General features: G+C 39.1%; 1 protein-coding gene across 8 annotated transcripts in view; it reads left to right on the top strand.

The window, feature by feature from the left end:
• Nucleotides 1–16,118, top strand: part of c3h18orf54 (chromosome 3 C18orf54 homolog) — a 39,966-nt gene that overhangs the window by 9,978 nt on the left and 13,870 nt on the right. For 6 of the 8 annotated variants that reach the window (XM_069923921.1, XM_069923918.1, XM_069923924.1 and 3 more), the window contains exons 4-6: nt 9,794–9,944; nt 12,653–12,758; nt 13,529–13,663. In XM_069923921.1, the coding sequence (XP_069780022.1) occupies nt 9,794–9,944; nt 12,653–12,758; nt 13,529–13,663 (392 nt within the window). Of the gene's footprint in view, nt 1–9,793; nt 9,945–12,652; nt 12,759–13,528; nt 13,664–15,598; nt 15,820–16,118 lie in introns of all 8 variants that reach the window. The other 2 variants (XR_011353351.1, XM_069923922.1) reach the window with 2 other exon arrangements.

Genomic DNA, 16,118 nt, shown 5'->3' on the forward strand with positions numbered 1-16,118 from the left:
CTAAAACAAATAGGGCAGGAGATAAATTACCTCCTTGTCTACTTGATCTAGTCAATGGAAAAGCAGAGGAAATTTGTCCATTAGTCACAACTTTAGCAGATGGATTTTTACATAAATAATTCCATTCTAATCTATCAAAGGCCTTCTCAGCATCTAAAGTCACTGCTATTAGAGACATGTAATAAACTAATCAATCTGGCAACATTACCAGCCAAATTATATTTTTTTTTGAACAAAACCATTTTGATCCATATGAATTAAATTTAGTAAATATCTAGCCATTCTATTTGCCAAAATATTAGCTATAATTTTATAATCAAGGTATTGGCCTATATGATTCAGTTTTCAATAAATCCTTATCTTTCTTAAGTATCACAGTTATAATTGCATTTGAAAAAGATTCAGGTAGAGAATGAGTTTCCATTGCTTGTTTCAACACCTCCATAAAAGGAGGTATAAATACATATTTAAATTTCTTATAAAATTCAGGTGGAAAACCATCCTCCCCTGGTGGCTTTACCACTTTGCAAAGAATTATGAGCCTCAATAATTTCTCTTAATGTAAATGGTGCATCTAAATCTTTCTCACACTGACAATCCAAAAGAGGTAAACTAATCGTTGACAAAAATGTATCAATTTTAACTTCATCAGTATCAAACTGAGATCTATACAAATTAAAATAATAATCTTTAAAAAAATCATTTATTTCTTGAGGTTTATAAATAATCTTAGAATTCTTTTTAATTGCATAAATTGTTCTTGAAGTTTGTTCTGACTTCAGTTGCCAAGCCAAAACTTTGTGCGCTCTTTCCCCCAATTTATAATACTTTTGTTTAGCTTTCTCAATTATTTTTTCAGTTCTATGTCTGTATAGAATTATAGAAAAATTTCTTATTTATTAAATTTTTCTTTTTTTCTCAGAAACATCTCTCTGCAAATCTTTTTCCAAATTTTCTATCTCTCCAGACCATCTAATTCTTTAACATAATTCTCCTTTATTTTCACTGAATAACTTATTATCTGACCTCTCAAATAAGCCTTCAAAGTATCCCATAAAATAAATTTATTACCTAAAGAATTTGAATTAATATCTAAAAATTCTGTTTTTTTTTTCCAAATTTTATTTTATTGGCACACGCAAAAAGTACATACATAGCCAAATTACGATAGATCAAAACCAATACATGTTGTTTTATCACCCCCCACTCCCTCCCTCATCAAACAACCCCCAAGAAAAGCAAGAAGAAGAAAGAACTGAAAAAGAAAAAGAAATAGATGAATTGTATAAACATTACTGGATATTCTTTGGCTTGGCTTCGCGGATGAAGATTGATGGAGGGGTAATGTCCACGTCAGCTACAGGCTCGTTTGTGGCTGACAAGTCCGATGCGGGACAGGCAGACACGGTTGCAGCAGTTGCAAGGGAAAATTGGTTGGTTGGGGTTGGGTGTTGGGTTTTCCTCCTTTGTCTTTTGTCAGTGAGGTGGGCTCTGCGATCTTCTTCCAAGGAGGTTGCTGCCCGCCGAACTGTGAGGCGCCAAGATGCACGGTTTGAGGCGATATCAGCCCACTGGCGGTGGTCAATGTGGCAGGCACCAAGAGATTTCTTTAGGCAGTCCTTGTACCTCTTCTTTGGTGCACCTCTGTCTCGGTGGCCAGTGGAGAGCTCGCCATATAACATGATCTTGGGAAGGCGATGGTCCTCCATTCTGGAGACGTGACCTACCCAGTGCAGTTGGATCTTCAGCTGCGTGTACCTTATAACTAAATTATGGCCTAATTATGCTAACCTTTATAACTATGAGTATTATTCCTAAATATAAAATATATAATGAACTAAAACACTACCATATAATATATGGTACTTGGTTAAAAAAAATAGATATATTAAAATATACATATAAAACATCGAACAATTTTAAAAGTAAAAAATTTATTAAGGTGGCATAATGCTGGGGAGTGAAAAATCTCAAACCATAGTCAACCAATTCACTTAATATAAGTATTTATAAACTTATAACACCCATCTTTTCCATATATGGAAACCAAATTCTCAAAAAAATTTCATAATTATTCTTTAAATTATATGTGATCTTTTCCAAAGGTATAGAACTTTGCATTTCACCATGTCATCTATCTAATACTAAATCTGTATCCAATTTCCATGAAACAGCAATACATTTTCTGGCAATTACCAGTTCAATCTTTAAAAATTCCTTTTGAAACCATTCCAATTTTCAATCTGGATTAATCCGTGAAATATCCTCCTGAAGAAATAGCATTGGATTTCTTGGGAGTCTAACATCCATTACCTGTTGAAGAAAGTCAATTAAATTAGTCCAAAAAGAATTCAATTTGGGTCATGTCAATGTAGAATGTAAAAAAAGTACATCGGAAACACTTATCCAAAATGTCTGAATTCAATCTAGTAAGCTTTTGTGGTGTAAAATATAACTCATGTATACCATTCTATATCTGACATTGGTCAAAAAAAGGTATAAAGTCTATTAAAGATTGTTATCAAAGTAGATATTTAATGACATTTGACAAATTGATAATTAAATATGGAATACAAAATAATACAATATTTGGATATTATAAACAAAAGCTTATTTACGAGAAAGATTTACTACCTCTTATTTATTGTTAGAAGATGATGAAATAGAAACAATAATATCAAATCCAAATATAAAAAAGTTTACATCTCTGGTGTATTTATTACTTTTAAGGGGGATAAAGAAGAAAGATTTATATAAATCAAAACAAAGGTGGGAAAAAGATTTGGGTGTGGATATAACTGATAAAAATTGGACACAATATGTTGTGATAGTATGAAAAATACAATAAATGTCAGATATAGAATTTCTAAAAAAATTTAAATTTGTTTTCTTATAAATTCACAAAAATCTACCATTTTCAACAATGTAGAATTAAATCTCCATCTATAAAACAAATTTTCCTTTTCAGAAATTATACATAACATCAAAAGTATATTCTTCAGGCACAATTCAGCTTGTAACTGTGCTGATATTAAAAACATATCTATTCTCGAGTAAGCGTCATGCCTATAAGAATAAAAAAAATCCCTTTCCTTCGGATGTAACCTTCGCCAAACATCTTTCAAATTCAAATCTTTCATCAAAATCAATTTTAGTCCTAGTAACCAATTTCTGTGACTTATCCAAAATTGGATCAAGACAACAATTAAAATCTCCAATTAGAACCTTTTCATGTGCCTCAGCAAAATTCATAAAATAATCATCATCTACATTGAGTGCATATATATAGATATATATAGACGTGTCCACATCCCTGAATAAATTTGACAATGTACCAAAACAAATCTTAACAGGTACTTTCTTATTAATCAAAATAGCAACTCCTCTTGCTTTAGAATTATGCGAAGAAGCATAAGAATACCCAATTTCTTTTTAATTTTTGATGTTTTTTTTTCAGTTACGTGTGTTTCTTGTTTAAAAAAAACAATATTGACTTTTCCATTTTTTATATATATATGCCAAAACTTTCTTTCCTCTTAATTAAATTATTAAGTCCATTTATATTAAAACTTAGAATCATCGATATTGAGGGCTGGAACCTTCATTGATTGAGTAAGTGATTTGTCAAAAGCAGGTATTAAAGTGAGTAGTTGATCAGTATGTTACATTTTTTAGCTTGGTTAGAATTTCCACTAAACTTCCAAAATTATTGGCCAATTTTATTTGACTGCAGACATTTTACCTCTGAATGTATTCAACAAAGAGGCATTTTCAGAAGAGATATAATGTTTAAATAAGATAAAAAGGTGTTGGTTTAACCTTAATCCACAAAATCTCGGGTCCTTTTTGAATTGTTGGATTTCCCAATGACATTAGATGAAGCATTGCAATTGTCCTGAAAGTCTTGGAAGAGGAATCAAATGGGTAGTGTTCTTGCTGTTGATTGCTATTTACCAATTCCTGCTCGAAAGTGTACTTAAATGACAGGAAGATGGATTAGGGTTGGGTATTATATTCCCTAAAGTGCTTCAGCATTCCCTGTGAAAACAACATACATTTGTGGGAAACTCACAAACAAAGTGACACGGCTACAAAATAACAGGCCAGTCATGTCAAGTTGAGGTACAAAGAAATTTATCCACCTAGAACATAGAAAATTCTCTGTCCCTGTGGGTGGTGAAGATTAGATATATTTAAAGTGTTAATAGATAAATATTTGAAAAATGTAGGCATTGAGGGATAAAGGGAACAAGCACAGAAGAGATGTCAAGGCCAACATAGATCAGCCATGATTGTATTTGACCCATAGAATAAAGGTTGTATAGCACAGAAACACACCCTTTGGCCCAAAATGTCTGTGCCAACCAAAATGCCTTCCTGACTACCAATTTAGCTCATATCCCTCAATCCTTCATATCCATGAATCTGTCCAAATGTCTTTTATACATTGAAATTGTATTTGTCTCTATCTTCCTCTGGCAGTTAGTTCCATATGCCCATCACCTCTTTTCCCTTAAATTTTTTCCCTCTCACCATTGTTCTCTACTTTTAAATCTTCCCTACTCTGCAAAAAAAGACTGTGACCATCCACTGTGACTATGTCCCTCATTCTTTTGTATGCTGCAATAAAGTCATCCCTCCTCCTCTTTGGTCCAGAGAAAACAGACCCAGTCTATCAAGTCTCACCTTCTAACTGAAGCCCTCCAATTCCACCAATGTCCTTATGAATTCTTTTTGCATCCTCACTATCTTAATTGCATCCTTTCTATAGTATGGTGACCAGTATAGCACGCAATATTCCAGGTGCTTTATCACCATTGTCTTTTACAGTTATATTATGATGTCTCAATTCTTGTACTGAGTGCCTAACTTAATGAAGATAAATGTGCCATATGCTGCCTTCACCCGTTTGTCTACCTGTGTGGCCTGTTACATGCCCAGAGGACCCCAAAACCCAGCAGCAATAGATATTCACCAAGACAAATGGTTACTTAAACAAAAGTTGCTTTTAATTATCTTTAACAGGATCAAACTTTAACTTATTATTTTAACTTAACTAACCTAATTTAACCCCCTTCTAATTCTAAGCACACGTGTATGTCATGTGTGTGTAAGTTTCACAGTCCATTCTCACTCCTCGAAGTTCATTGGTTGCAGGCAATTCTTATACTGTGCATAGAATTTAACATTTATAAAGTTCACCAAGCTTTGGTGCTTTAAAGGTAAATGGTTACTGCTCAGGAAGGTTCTTGTCGGTTTTCGGAGAGAGATTTGTTGTTCGCTGGACTCAAACTGATCCTTCTAATCAGCCACGTCAGTGTCTTGCCAAAGAAACTCGCCCCATCAGGGTTTTTCAGGTCACAACAGAGTTCCTTTTTGTTTCTCTTATTTCAAGTGAAACATTAGACAGCCAGTCCTCTCCTCTTGTATGAACCACAAGGGGTTTGACCAGGCTGAACTAAGAACTCAGAACCTGTCTGGAAAATGGGTTTTTCACAAGCTTGCCAGCTTGTCCTGTTCCAGTTCCAGCTCTGCTCCTGCTGAGCTGTAAAACTGAATTCTCTCTCTCTCTCACACACACACACACACACACACACACACACACACACACACACACACACACACACACACACACACACACACACACACACACACACACACACACACACACACACACACACACAGCCTGTTTGACTCTTACTGCTTGCAAAACTACAGAACCCTCTTAGAACAGCGACCTGCACTCAGACAGCCTGCTGCTCCGAACCTAATCCTCCGAGTTGTTTCATCTGTTGCTTTTCAAAACAACAATTCATTAGTGAAGTCTCTTGGGCACTCCCCAAAGCTTTTGTAAAGGTACTCGGAGTTGAGCTAGCTTGAGCAGATCTCCAGTATTTTAAATGAGATCTGTTTTGAAGTGTTTGTCTGTGACCTATACTAAAAACCTGCCACAATTTATCACCCAAAAACATATCTATATACAATAGAAAACACAACATAATCTGTCATAGGCCACTTTAAGGGACCTATGTAGTTGTAACCCTAGTTGTCTATTCTGCAACATTCTCTTGGACCCTGTCATGCTCCGTGTATGTCCTGTATCACTTTGCACTTGTCTGAGTTAAATCCAATCTACCATTCCTTTTCTTTTTGGTTGATCTCGATCCTATTGTAACCTTGAACAAACTTTATCACTGTCCACCACACCACAAATCTACAATATACTAATCATACCACCAATATCCAAATAATTTGAATATATAATGACAACAGTGGACCTGGCACCAACCCCTGCAACTTACCACTGCTCATACACCCATCTGGAAAGTAATCCTTCTCTGCCACTCTGACTCCTTCCATCTGTTCAATTTTGCATCCTATTGGCTCGCTCACCCTAGATAATCCTACATATGGGATTTTGTCAAAAGCCTTACTATCACCCATGCAGACAATGCCTAAAGCCCAGCCCTTGTTAATCTTCCTGATTGCTCTTTGAAAAATTTACTCAGATTTACTCAACTCTATTTCCCCCACACAAAGCCCCGCTGATTATCCCTAATCTGTCCTTGCCTTTCCAAGTGCAGTCCAATTCTGCCTCTCAGAATTCCCTCCAAGTAACTTTCCCAGCACTGATGTCAGGATCACCCGCGTGCAGTTCCTTGCAGCCTTTCTTAAATCAAGGCACATTAGTCACCTTCCAATCTTCTGGTACCTCACCTGCAGATAAGACCTGCAATGAATAAATGGAATGAATAGGTTTTTGAATTTTGCTCAGATCCAATTATTTGTTGTTTCAGATTTAATACCCAATAGATTACCTGATAGATTACCTTCTGTAAATAGATAAAGAACAAAGGGAACTGACAGTTCTGGAAATTTGATCAGAAACAGAAAATGCTGTAATTACACAGGTCGTTCAGAATCTGTAAAGAGAGAGTGCTGGAGAAACTTGGCAGGCGACACGGCATCCATAGAAACCAACAACCTGAAAGGGCGATTGCCTTTCCCATTCATGGATGCACCTTGATCTAGTAAGTTTCTCCAACACTTTTATCTACTGCAGGAGACGGCAGCATCTGCAGCATTCCTGTTTACCTCGAGTGATTACAGACAGTGTTTTGCCAAAATAAGATCTAAATGGTGCATCTGTAGATTCTGATGCTGCTTGATCTCATGAGTTCCTGATATTTGCTTCAAGTTCCAGCATCTGCAGTCCATCATATGTATGTAAAGTTGACTGGAATTTTAATAATGATATTAGGGGTTAATACTGAATAAGAACTTGGATCAGCAAGTTTGCAGATGACCCAAAAGATTGGACGTGTAGTGGACAGTATAGAAGGCTTCCAAAGCTCGCAGAGTGATCTTGACCAAGTGGAAAAATGGAATATGGAATTTAATGCAAACATGTGACGTGTTCTAAGTTGGAAGGACAAACCAAGGTAAATGGTAGGGCACTGAGGAGTGCATTAGTTCTGGGGATACAGATAGGTAATTTCCTGAAAGTGGCGTCACAGGTGGACAGGGTTGTAAGAAGAGTTTTTGGCATATTGGCCTTCATAAATCAAAGTATTGAGTATAGGAGGTGAGGTTATGGTAAAGTTGTATAAGATATTGGTGAGGCCAATTTTGGAGTATTGTGTGCAGTTTTAGTTACCTAACTACTGGAAAGATATCAATAAGATTGAAAGAGTGCAGAGAAGATTTACTAGGATATGCCCGGACTTCAAGAATTGAGTTACAGAGAAAGGTTAAGGACTTTATTCTTTGGAGAGCAGAAGAATTAGGGGAGGTTTGATAGAAGTATACAAGATTAGAGAAGTCTATATAGAGAAAAAGCAAGTAGGCTTTTTCCACTGAGGTTAGGTGACTCTCATAAACTTCTACAAGACCCCAACAATGAAGACGCTGTTTACATCCGGTACCGCACGGATGGCAGTCTCTTCAATCTGAGGCGCCTGCAAGCTCACACCAAGACACAAGAGAAACTTGTCCGTGAACTACTCTTTGCAGACGATGCCGCTTTAGTTGCCCATTCAGAGCCAGCTCTTCAGCGCTTGACGTCCTGCTTTGCGGAAACTGCCAAAATGTTTGGCCTGGAAGTCAGCCTGAAGAAAACTGAGGTCCTCCATCAGCCAGCTCCCCACCATGACTACCAGCCCCCCCACATCTCCATCGGGCACACAAAACTCAAAACGGTCAACCAGTTTACCTATCTCGGCTGCACCATTTCATCAGATGCAAGGATCGACAATGAGATAGACAACAGACTCGCCAAGGCAAATAGCGCCTTTGGAAGACTACACAAAAGAGTCTGGAAAAACAACCAACTGAAAAACCTCACAAAGATAAGCGTATACAGAGCCGTTGTCATACCCACACTCCTGTTCGGCTCCGAATCATGGGTCCTCTACCGGCACCACCTACGGCTCCTAGAACGCTTCCACCAGCGTTGTCTCCGCTCCATCCTCAACATCCATTGGAGCGCTTACATCCCTAACGTCGAAGTACTCGAGATGGCAGAGGTCAACAGCATCGAGTCCACGCTGCTGAAGATCCAGCTGCGCTGGATGGGTCACGTCTCCAGAATGGAGGACCATCGCCTTCCCAAGATCGTGTTATATGGCGAGCTCTCCACTGGCCACCGTGACAGAGGTGCACCAAAGAAAAGGTACAAGGACTGCCTAAAGAAATCTCTTGGTGCCTGCCACATTGACCACCGCCAGTGGGCTGATATCGCCTCAAACCGTGCATCTTGGCACCTCACAGTTTGGCGGGCAGCAACCTCCTTTGAAGAAGACCGCAGAGCCTACCTCACTGACAAAAGGCAAAGGAGGAAAAACCCAACACCCAACCCCAACCAACCAATTTTCCCCTGCAACCGCTGCAATCGTGTCTGCCTGTCCCGCATCGGACTTGTCAGCCACAAACGAGCCTGCAGCTAACGTGGACTTTTTACCCCCTCCATAAATCTTCGTCCGCGAAGCCAAGCCAAAGAGGTGACTCTCATAAACTTCTACAGGTGTACTTCGGGGAGCATTCTGGTTCATTGCACCACTGCCAGGGATAGAAGCGCCAACTCTCAGGTCAAGAATAAACTCCAGAGAGTGTTAACTTGGCATCAGACTTCACTCCATCGAGAACATCTACATGAGGTGGTTTCTTATAAAAGCAGCCTCTGTCCTCAAAGACCCCCACCACTCAGGCCATGCCCTCTTCACTCTGCTACCATTGGCAAAAAGTTACAGGAACCTAAAGACAGGCACTCAAAGCACGCACGAGGGCAGCTTCCTGAATAATCAATGAACCAAAGACACGGCCTTACTTTTCGTGCTCTCTTATTGTTATTATTCTGTTATTTTATTTGTTATAGTAATGTTGTAAAATGTCAATAATATGTACGTTTGCACTATGATTGCTGTCACAAAGCATGACTTGTTAATGACCATAAATAAATCCTGATTCTTATACAAACCAGAGAACATGGGTTAACGGTGAAAGGGGAACTTCTTCGCTCAGAGTGTAGTGAGAGTGTAGAACAAGCTGCCAGCTGAAGTGGTGAATGTGGGCTCAATTTTAACATTTAAGAAAAATTTGGACAGGTACATAGATGGGAGAGATATACAGGGCTATGGTCTGGGTGCAGTTCAATGAGACTAGTTGGGCAGAGACTAGAAGGGCCAAAGGGCCTGTTTTTTTGTGCTGATGTGTTCTATGGCTGTAAGAGATTATCTAGTCCTGGAATGCCTGCTTTTTCTCATCAAAGAATCTCCTCCTCCTCACTTCTGTTTAGAAGACCACATTGACTCACTAATCCAGAAGGCCGAAAATGTTCTTGGCGTACTTTCACACCCTGAGACCAGCCTGGAACAGTATCCTGGCAGTCCTAGTACTGAAGAAGTACTGGATGCCGAGCGATCATGGGACAATCCGCCTGTTACTTTGTAAGTTGAATACAAATTTCTAATTTCCTTGATGAAACAACATGAAAGCCCCACTGTATTGTATTAGAATCTCTGAAGCTCAGAAAATATAAAGAAGATGTGGTTGGTATATTACAAAGTAGCTGCAAGTCAAATGTTAAACTCCCAGGAATTCATTCCACTCAGCTGGTCCAAGCTGGTGTTTAAAATCCAAATAACCCTTCTCCAATTTTATCCAGGTTCCGTTCCTTGACACTTCCCTCCCATCGCTCATTTAGCTCTGCCTCAGTGCGTCCACATTATTTCTCTCAGCCTCTGCTGGTGAGTTCCTTGTTACTCACAGTGCAGGGAAAAGAATTCCTTATTAAGTGCATTAATGTATTTATGATTACTGGTTTTGGAGTTCCCATAAAAGTGTTAACCCATCAAAACACCTTATTACGACCTCGATCAGACCACCCTTCAGCTTCCCCTTTCAGATTAAAGAACCTGGTATGTTTACTTTGCCTGTCAGATTTCTCAGTTGGAATCATTTGGAATCATCCTTGTACATCACTGCCTTCCTCCTCTCTCTATCTCTTTCTTTCAAATATGAATAAACAATATTTTAATATAATTTCCTGCTTTGCATTTCTGTCAATCTGGGAATTAAAGTTGCTCTGAGGTTTATTTTGAATGCCCACTTTAACCTTTATTCCTTCCTTTAGTAATTTGTGATCCTGGATGCCTTTCAACTTTTACCCCTTTTTGGCTTTAGCTCTACAAGCTACTCATTGCCACTTTACTTTGCCTGCCAAAATGTGAATCCTCACAGTTATCTGGCATACGATTTGAGAGGAAGAGTTATGTTTTGCATAAAGTAGCCAATTATGGCTGATTACCTTGGGTCCAATATGTACAGATGCAGACATATAATTGAGATTATGAGAGTGCCACTGGCCCCCTTGAGAATAAAAATTCAGCAAAATGATTGTTGTTAATCTGGAGCATTTGAAAATATGATGTACAGTGCAACAGAGCCATCTGCTGATGAGTCAAGATTCTGTTGATTCCAATTATTTGAAGCTTCCAGAAATATAACAGGGGCTGAAGTATTATGTTCCGAATCTGTTTTCATGTGTAATCTGAAATATCTGAAAAGCATCTGAATATCTGAAAAGCATCTCTTTTTATAAAAGCAAGACTGATAGAATTCAGTTTTAAAAGCTATTGGTGAATCATTTTTTGTTTGCACGTATCATCTAATGAACTTGCTGACTGATTTCTGTGCCAATTTAGCCAAGGCAGGGTGAGAGTTGCTCCAGCGTAACGAATGATCAAATGTAAGAGCTCTTGCTCACCTGCATTTTGTCCACAGTGGCGATCTTGAGCTCCCTGTCGCATGCCATTTTAATTTACCTTCCCATTCCCACACTGACCCTATCTCTCCCACTGCCAGGATGAGGCCAAACACAAATGGATGAGAACAACCCCTCGTATTCTGTTCGGGCAGTCTGTCATTCAATATCATGAACATTGAATTTTCCAAATTCAAGTAATCTGCACCTTTCTCTCTCCTTCTGATCCGGCCACCTTTCTTAATTACCCCCTCCCCCTTTGACCCACAATCCTTGACCATTTCCACCCATGGATGCTTTCTGACTTATTGATTCCTCCAGCAATTCTTTGCCGACTCAAGATTCCAGCATCTGCAGCTTTTATGTTCCGCCAGCCTGTTACTCAATTTCCTTCCCCTCCCCTGTCTGGTTCCATCTGTTTCTCACCCACTCTGCTCACCCCCAACTAGTTCCATCTACCATCATCTTTCACATCTGGTTCTTCTTAAGATTTCCTTACTTATCATATTCCAACATCTTTAGCCCCTTGTATCTCTACTTGTCATTTTGAAGCTTCTATCTCTACCTCCCCCCCCCCCCCCACCTCCCCCCTACATCCCAAATCTGGATCCAACTGCCCCCCCCTTTTTTCCTTTACTCTCCTTATCTACTTATCACCTACCAGCCACTCTGTCCTAACTCCACCTCTTCCCCTCCACCATCTACCCATCATCTTCCTCCTCACCTGGTTCCACCTACTGCCTGCCAGCCCTATGCTTCATCCCTCGCTCTTACCCCTTCACACTGGCTGCTTCTTCTCTAGAGTCCCATTCTTGACCTGAACCATTGACCATCATTCTGCCTTCACAGATGCTGCTTGACCTCCAAGTTCTTCTAGCAGTTTTTTTTAAAATTAAGCTTACTGTTTGTTGACTTGTGTGGGTAAACTTAGAAAGGAAAACACTGGATATAAGGTTCTGAAGAAGAGATAAGTAAGCAAACCTAATCATGCAATGTTAATGCTAATTTTAAGAGGACAAGACACAAGACATTGATCACACCATATTTGGAGTATTGTGAGCAGTTTGGGGCTACATATCTAAGGAAGGAAGTACTGGAATTGGAATGGGACCAAAGGAGGTTTACGGGATTGATCCTGACCACAGTGGTCAGTTTGCCAATCCTTGCAACACGCGATCTCAAACAATAGGCAAATTCACTGATCCAGCAACTACCAATTCCCATAGGTGTTGGATACCGAGGGGGTTTTACTGTATTAGGGAATTGCTGTCATCAATGGTCCTTTATCAGCAAGCTTCAGTGCCCTTGAAGGGATGACCTGAGATCTTAAGTCAAGTGAAAGGTTTACTGTTAATTTCTTTGTAACTCGTTTTTATCCTGTTGTTTATTCAGCAAATCCCCAGTGCCGGTAGGTAACAGTGGAGAAGATTGTTGTGAAGCTTCCAATCCTCCTAAGGATGATGATTCTTTCCTTGACAGTTCGTATAAATGCCATCAGGTCAGTCTGAATAACATTCACTGTCTACCCTGTTTGTCAACGTTTTATATGATGTATGAACACTGTGCACATTGAAATGAAAGAGGTTGATTCTATGAAGGAGATTTTGTTTTTGCCTTCATTCTAAACTGCAGAACAGCAGGATATAAGATAGTTCTACTCCTAAAGGTGTTCCATTCATAAAATCAAAAGTGTACTTCAATGTCAAGCAATGCTGGATCTGTGAAAATTCTAATTGGTGAAGCAGTATGGGCTTCTGTTGCACACTGACAACAAGCAGCATTGTAATTTCTTCAGTTCATTGGAACAAACAAACACAAGTTATTTTCACTCCAATACACTTCAGGACTCTGGAAGGAAAAGAAAATTAGCATATTGGACAGCTGTCTGAGGTCAGAGGAGGCTGAAAGGGCTTTTGAAGAAATATTGTTGGACGTTTAGAAGGGGGAAATGCACAGTTAAGTGCTTAAAATACTTAAAGGTGAAAATTGTGAATGTTGCAAATCTGAAAAAAAAAAGCTGTTGCTGGACAGCTGAAGAGGAAAGTTTTTTTAAGTTAAGATTCAATTATTTCTCCCAATGTAAGTGAGGCTAACATGGAATGAGTGGGTAAGGGTGCTGATGGTTAGCATGGACTCAGTGGACCTCTTTCCCTCCTCCCAGGACTCTACACACTGTACTAAATTTTTCTTTTTTAAAAAAAAATCAGGTGATTCAACCTCTCTAATCACAAAACCAAATGAAAATGACATCTGGTTCTTGATTTTTAGAGAAAACATTCTGGCTTATCAGAAGTCTCTGGAAGAAAGCACCACGGACCAGTTGAAGCACTCAAACAAATGTTGTTCAGTTTGCAAACAGTGCAGCAGAGCTTTGACAGTGAACACACAGAGCAGCATGAAGAGGTCAGAAAAGCTTTGCGTGCTAAACCGTATCATTGCACAGTATAAACTGAGTTACTTATATCACATTATTGTTTAGTGCATTGTTAACAAAAAATGGGAGAGCTTTTATTTAACCCTGCACACTTTAATCTTGGAATCTGGTTTAAATTCATCAACTACGATGGAGCAAATATTGAACTCTGTATAAATAACAATTTAAAAGGACAAATGCCAGTATTTCTATTTACCTCAAACTATCTTCAAGTGTTTTGTATGCACCCTTTCAGATGTTTGCAACTCTTTTGTTCTTTTTGCATTACAGAGAATAATTTTCAATATTTTTGTTGCTGAAAATGAATTTTTAAATTTTACTTCCACGTGATGGCATTAATAACCATTGGGTTAAATGGAACATGGAAAGGATACATTGAATTTCTCAGGACTATGTTCACTGCTGGTCAGGTTGTTTGAAATAAGTGTCTCCCTGCTGCCTGCCTTTTTGCTCATTCCTCGAGGAAGGGCTCAGGCCCGGAACTTCAGCAATATATCGTTACTTCCTATGGCCGGTGCGAGACCTACTGAGTTCCTCCAGCATTTCTTTGCTTTTACCTATTTCAGGTGCACCCATTTGGTGAATATTTTGGTAAGTGGCAAGTAACAATGTGTAAACGTACCAGGAAATAACTATCTTCAATAAGTCTAAATCTAATCACCAGCTAAATGTAGTATCAACAAATTTCCCACTATTAATGTTCTAAGGGTCATCTCAGACCAGAAACTCAACTGGACCAGCCACATAAATACTGTGACTGAAAACAGGTAGGGATTATAAATTCTGTGGTGACTGAATCACTTCCTGATTCCTCAAAGTGTTTCACCATTTCTAGGGCTTGAGCAGGAGAGTGATAGACTACTTTTTCCACTTGCTTTTATGTATATGCAGCTTCAAGAAACTTGAAACCATCTAAGACAAATCATTCTACCAATTGCCACTTATATTCTGCCATTGATTGTCTTTTTATCCACTGCCATTGCACCGTGGCTACAATGTAAACAACAAAATGCTCTGGATGTACTAGCCTTGGCTCCTCAGGTGTTAATTCCGTGACCTATGATACCAAGAAGGTCAAAGGGGCTAAGCCAGAAAGGGGCACCACCATTTGCAGATTCCTTTCCAAGTCACATACACCTCCCTCCCCACTCTTTTGATTGGACGCCTGCCAACATTTTTCCATACCTCAATGAAGGGCTTTAGCCCGAAACGTCAGTTGGGTTTTTACCTTTGCTATATAAAGGACACTGGTGACAGAGGTGCACCAAAGAAAAGGTACAAGGACTGCCTAAAGAAATCTCTTGGTGTCTGCCACATTGACCACCGCCAGTGGGCTGATAACGCCTCAAACCGTGCAACTTGGCGCCTCACAGTTTGGCGGGCAGCAACCTCCTTTGAAGAAGACCGCAGAGCCCACCTCACTGACAAAAGACAAAGGAGGAAAAACCCAACCCCAACCCACCAATTTTCCCCTGCAGCCGCTGCAACCGTGTCTGCCTGTCCTGCATCGGACTTGTCAGCCACAAACGAGCCTGCAGCTGACGTGGACTTTTACCCCCTCCATAAATCTTCGTCCGCGAAGCCAAGCCAAAGAAGAAAGGACACTGTTTGACCTGCTGAGTTCCTTCAGCTTTTGTGTTTTTACTTCAACCACGGTGTCTGCAGATTTTCTTATTTTTACTTCTTACTTTTCACATACCATTCTGACTTGGAAATGTACTGCTGTCACTGGTAGCTCTACAGCACCTGTTTGGAGGCAAGAACCTGCAACCCATTTGTAGTTCATCGTCAGGATGGTGTTTGATTGACCAAGGGTAAGAAGTGGAACTAGGGAATCATCGCTTAAAAATTAAAATCCTTTCAAGAGAGAGGCAGTGATTTTTTTTTTTCCCCCCTCTCTCAAGGATTGCAAAGCTTTGGAATTCTATTCCTGAAAGCCTGGTAGAAGAAGAATGCTTTAAGGGAGTAACAGATTGATTCTTCATAAGCAAGGGTGGAAGATTACCAGAAGTAGGCAGAGATGTGGAATTGATGTTACAATTGGATCAGCCAGGATTTATTGAATTGTACAGCAGATTGAAGATATAATTGGCTCACTGCTTGTAATTTGTAAGACTAAATGTTGGTATGTAATTTTTTATTACAAAGTGCACCATATGACAAATAATTAACCATGTAATTTTTTTTGTTGTCTTCATTAAGTGATCAACAAAATCAGTAAACAGGTCATACCTTTCCTGCAAACTACTTTACTAATAGGAAAATCTGACACACAGTCACTGTAAACTCCAAACTCTTTTTTTCAATTCCCTCATTATCACAAAATCATAAACTGCAAAGTTTAAAATATTTTTTCCTGCTGTTTAATCTCAGTTATGTTTGATTTTTTTGTCAATCATTTTGACAGACGATTTTGCAAGAGCA

This window comes from Narcine bancroftii, chromosome 3 (genome assembly GCF_036971445.1).
Source record: "Narcine bancroftii isolate sNarBan1 chromosome 3, sNarBan1.hap1, whole genome shotgun sequence".
NCBI classification, from domain to species: Eukaryota; Metazoa; Chordata; class Chondrichthyes; order Torpediniformes; family Narcinidae; genus Narcine; species Narcine bancroftii.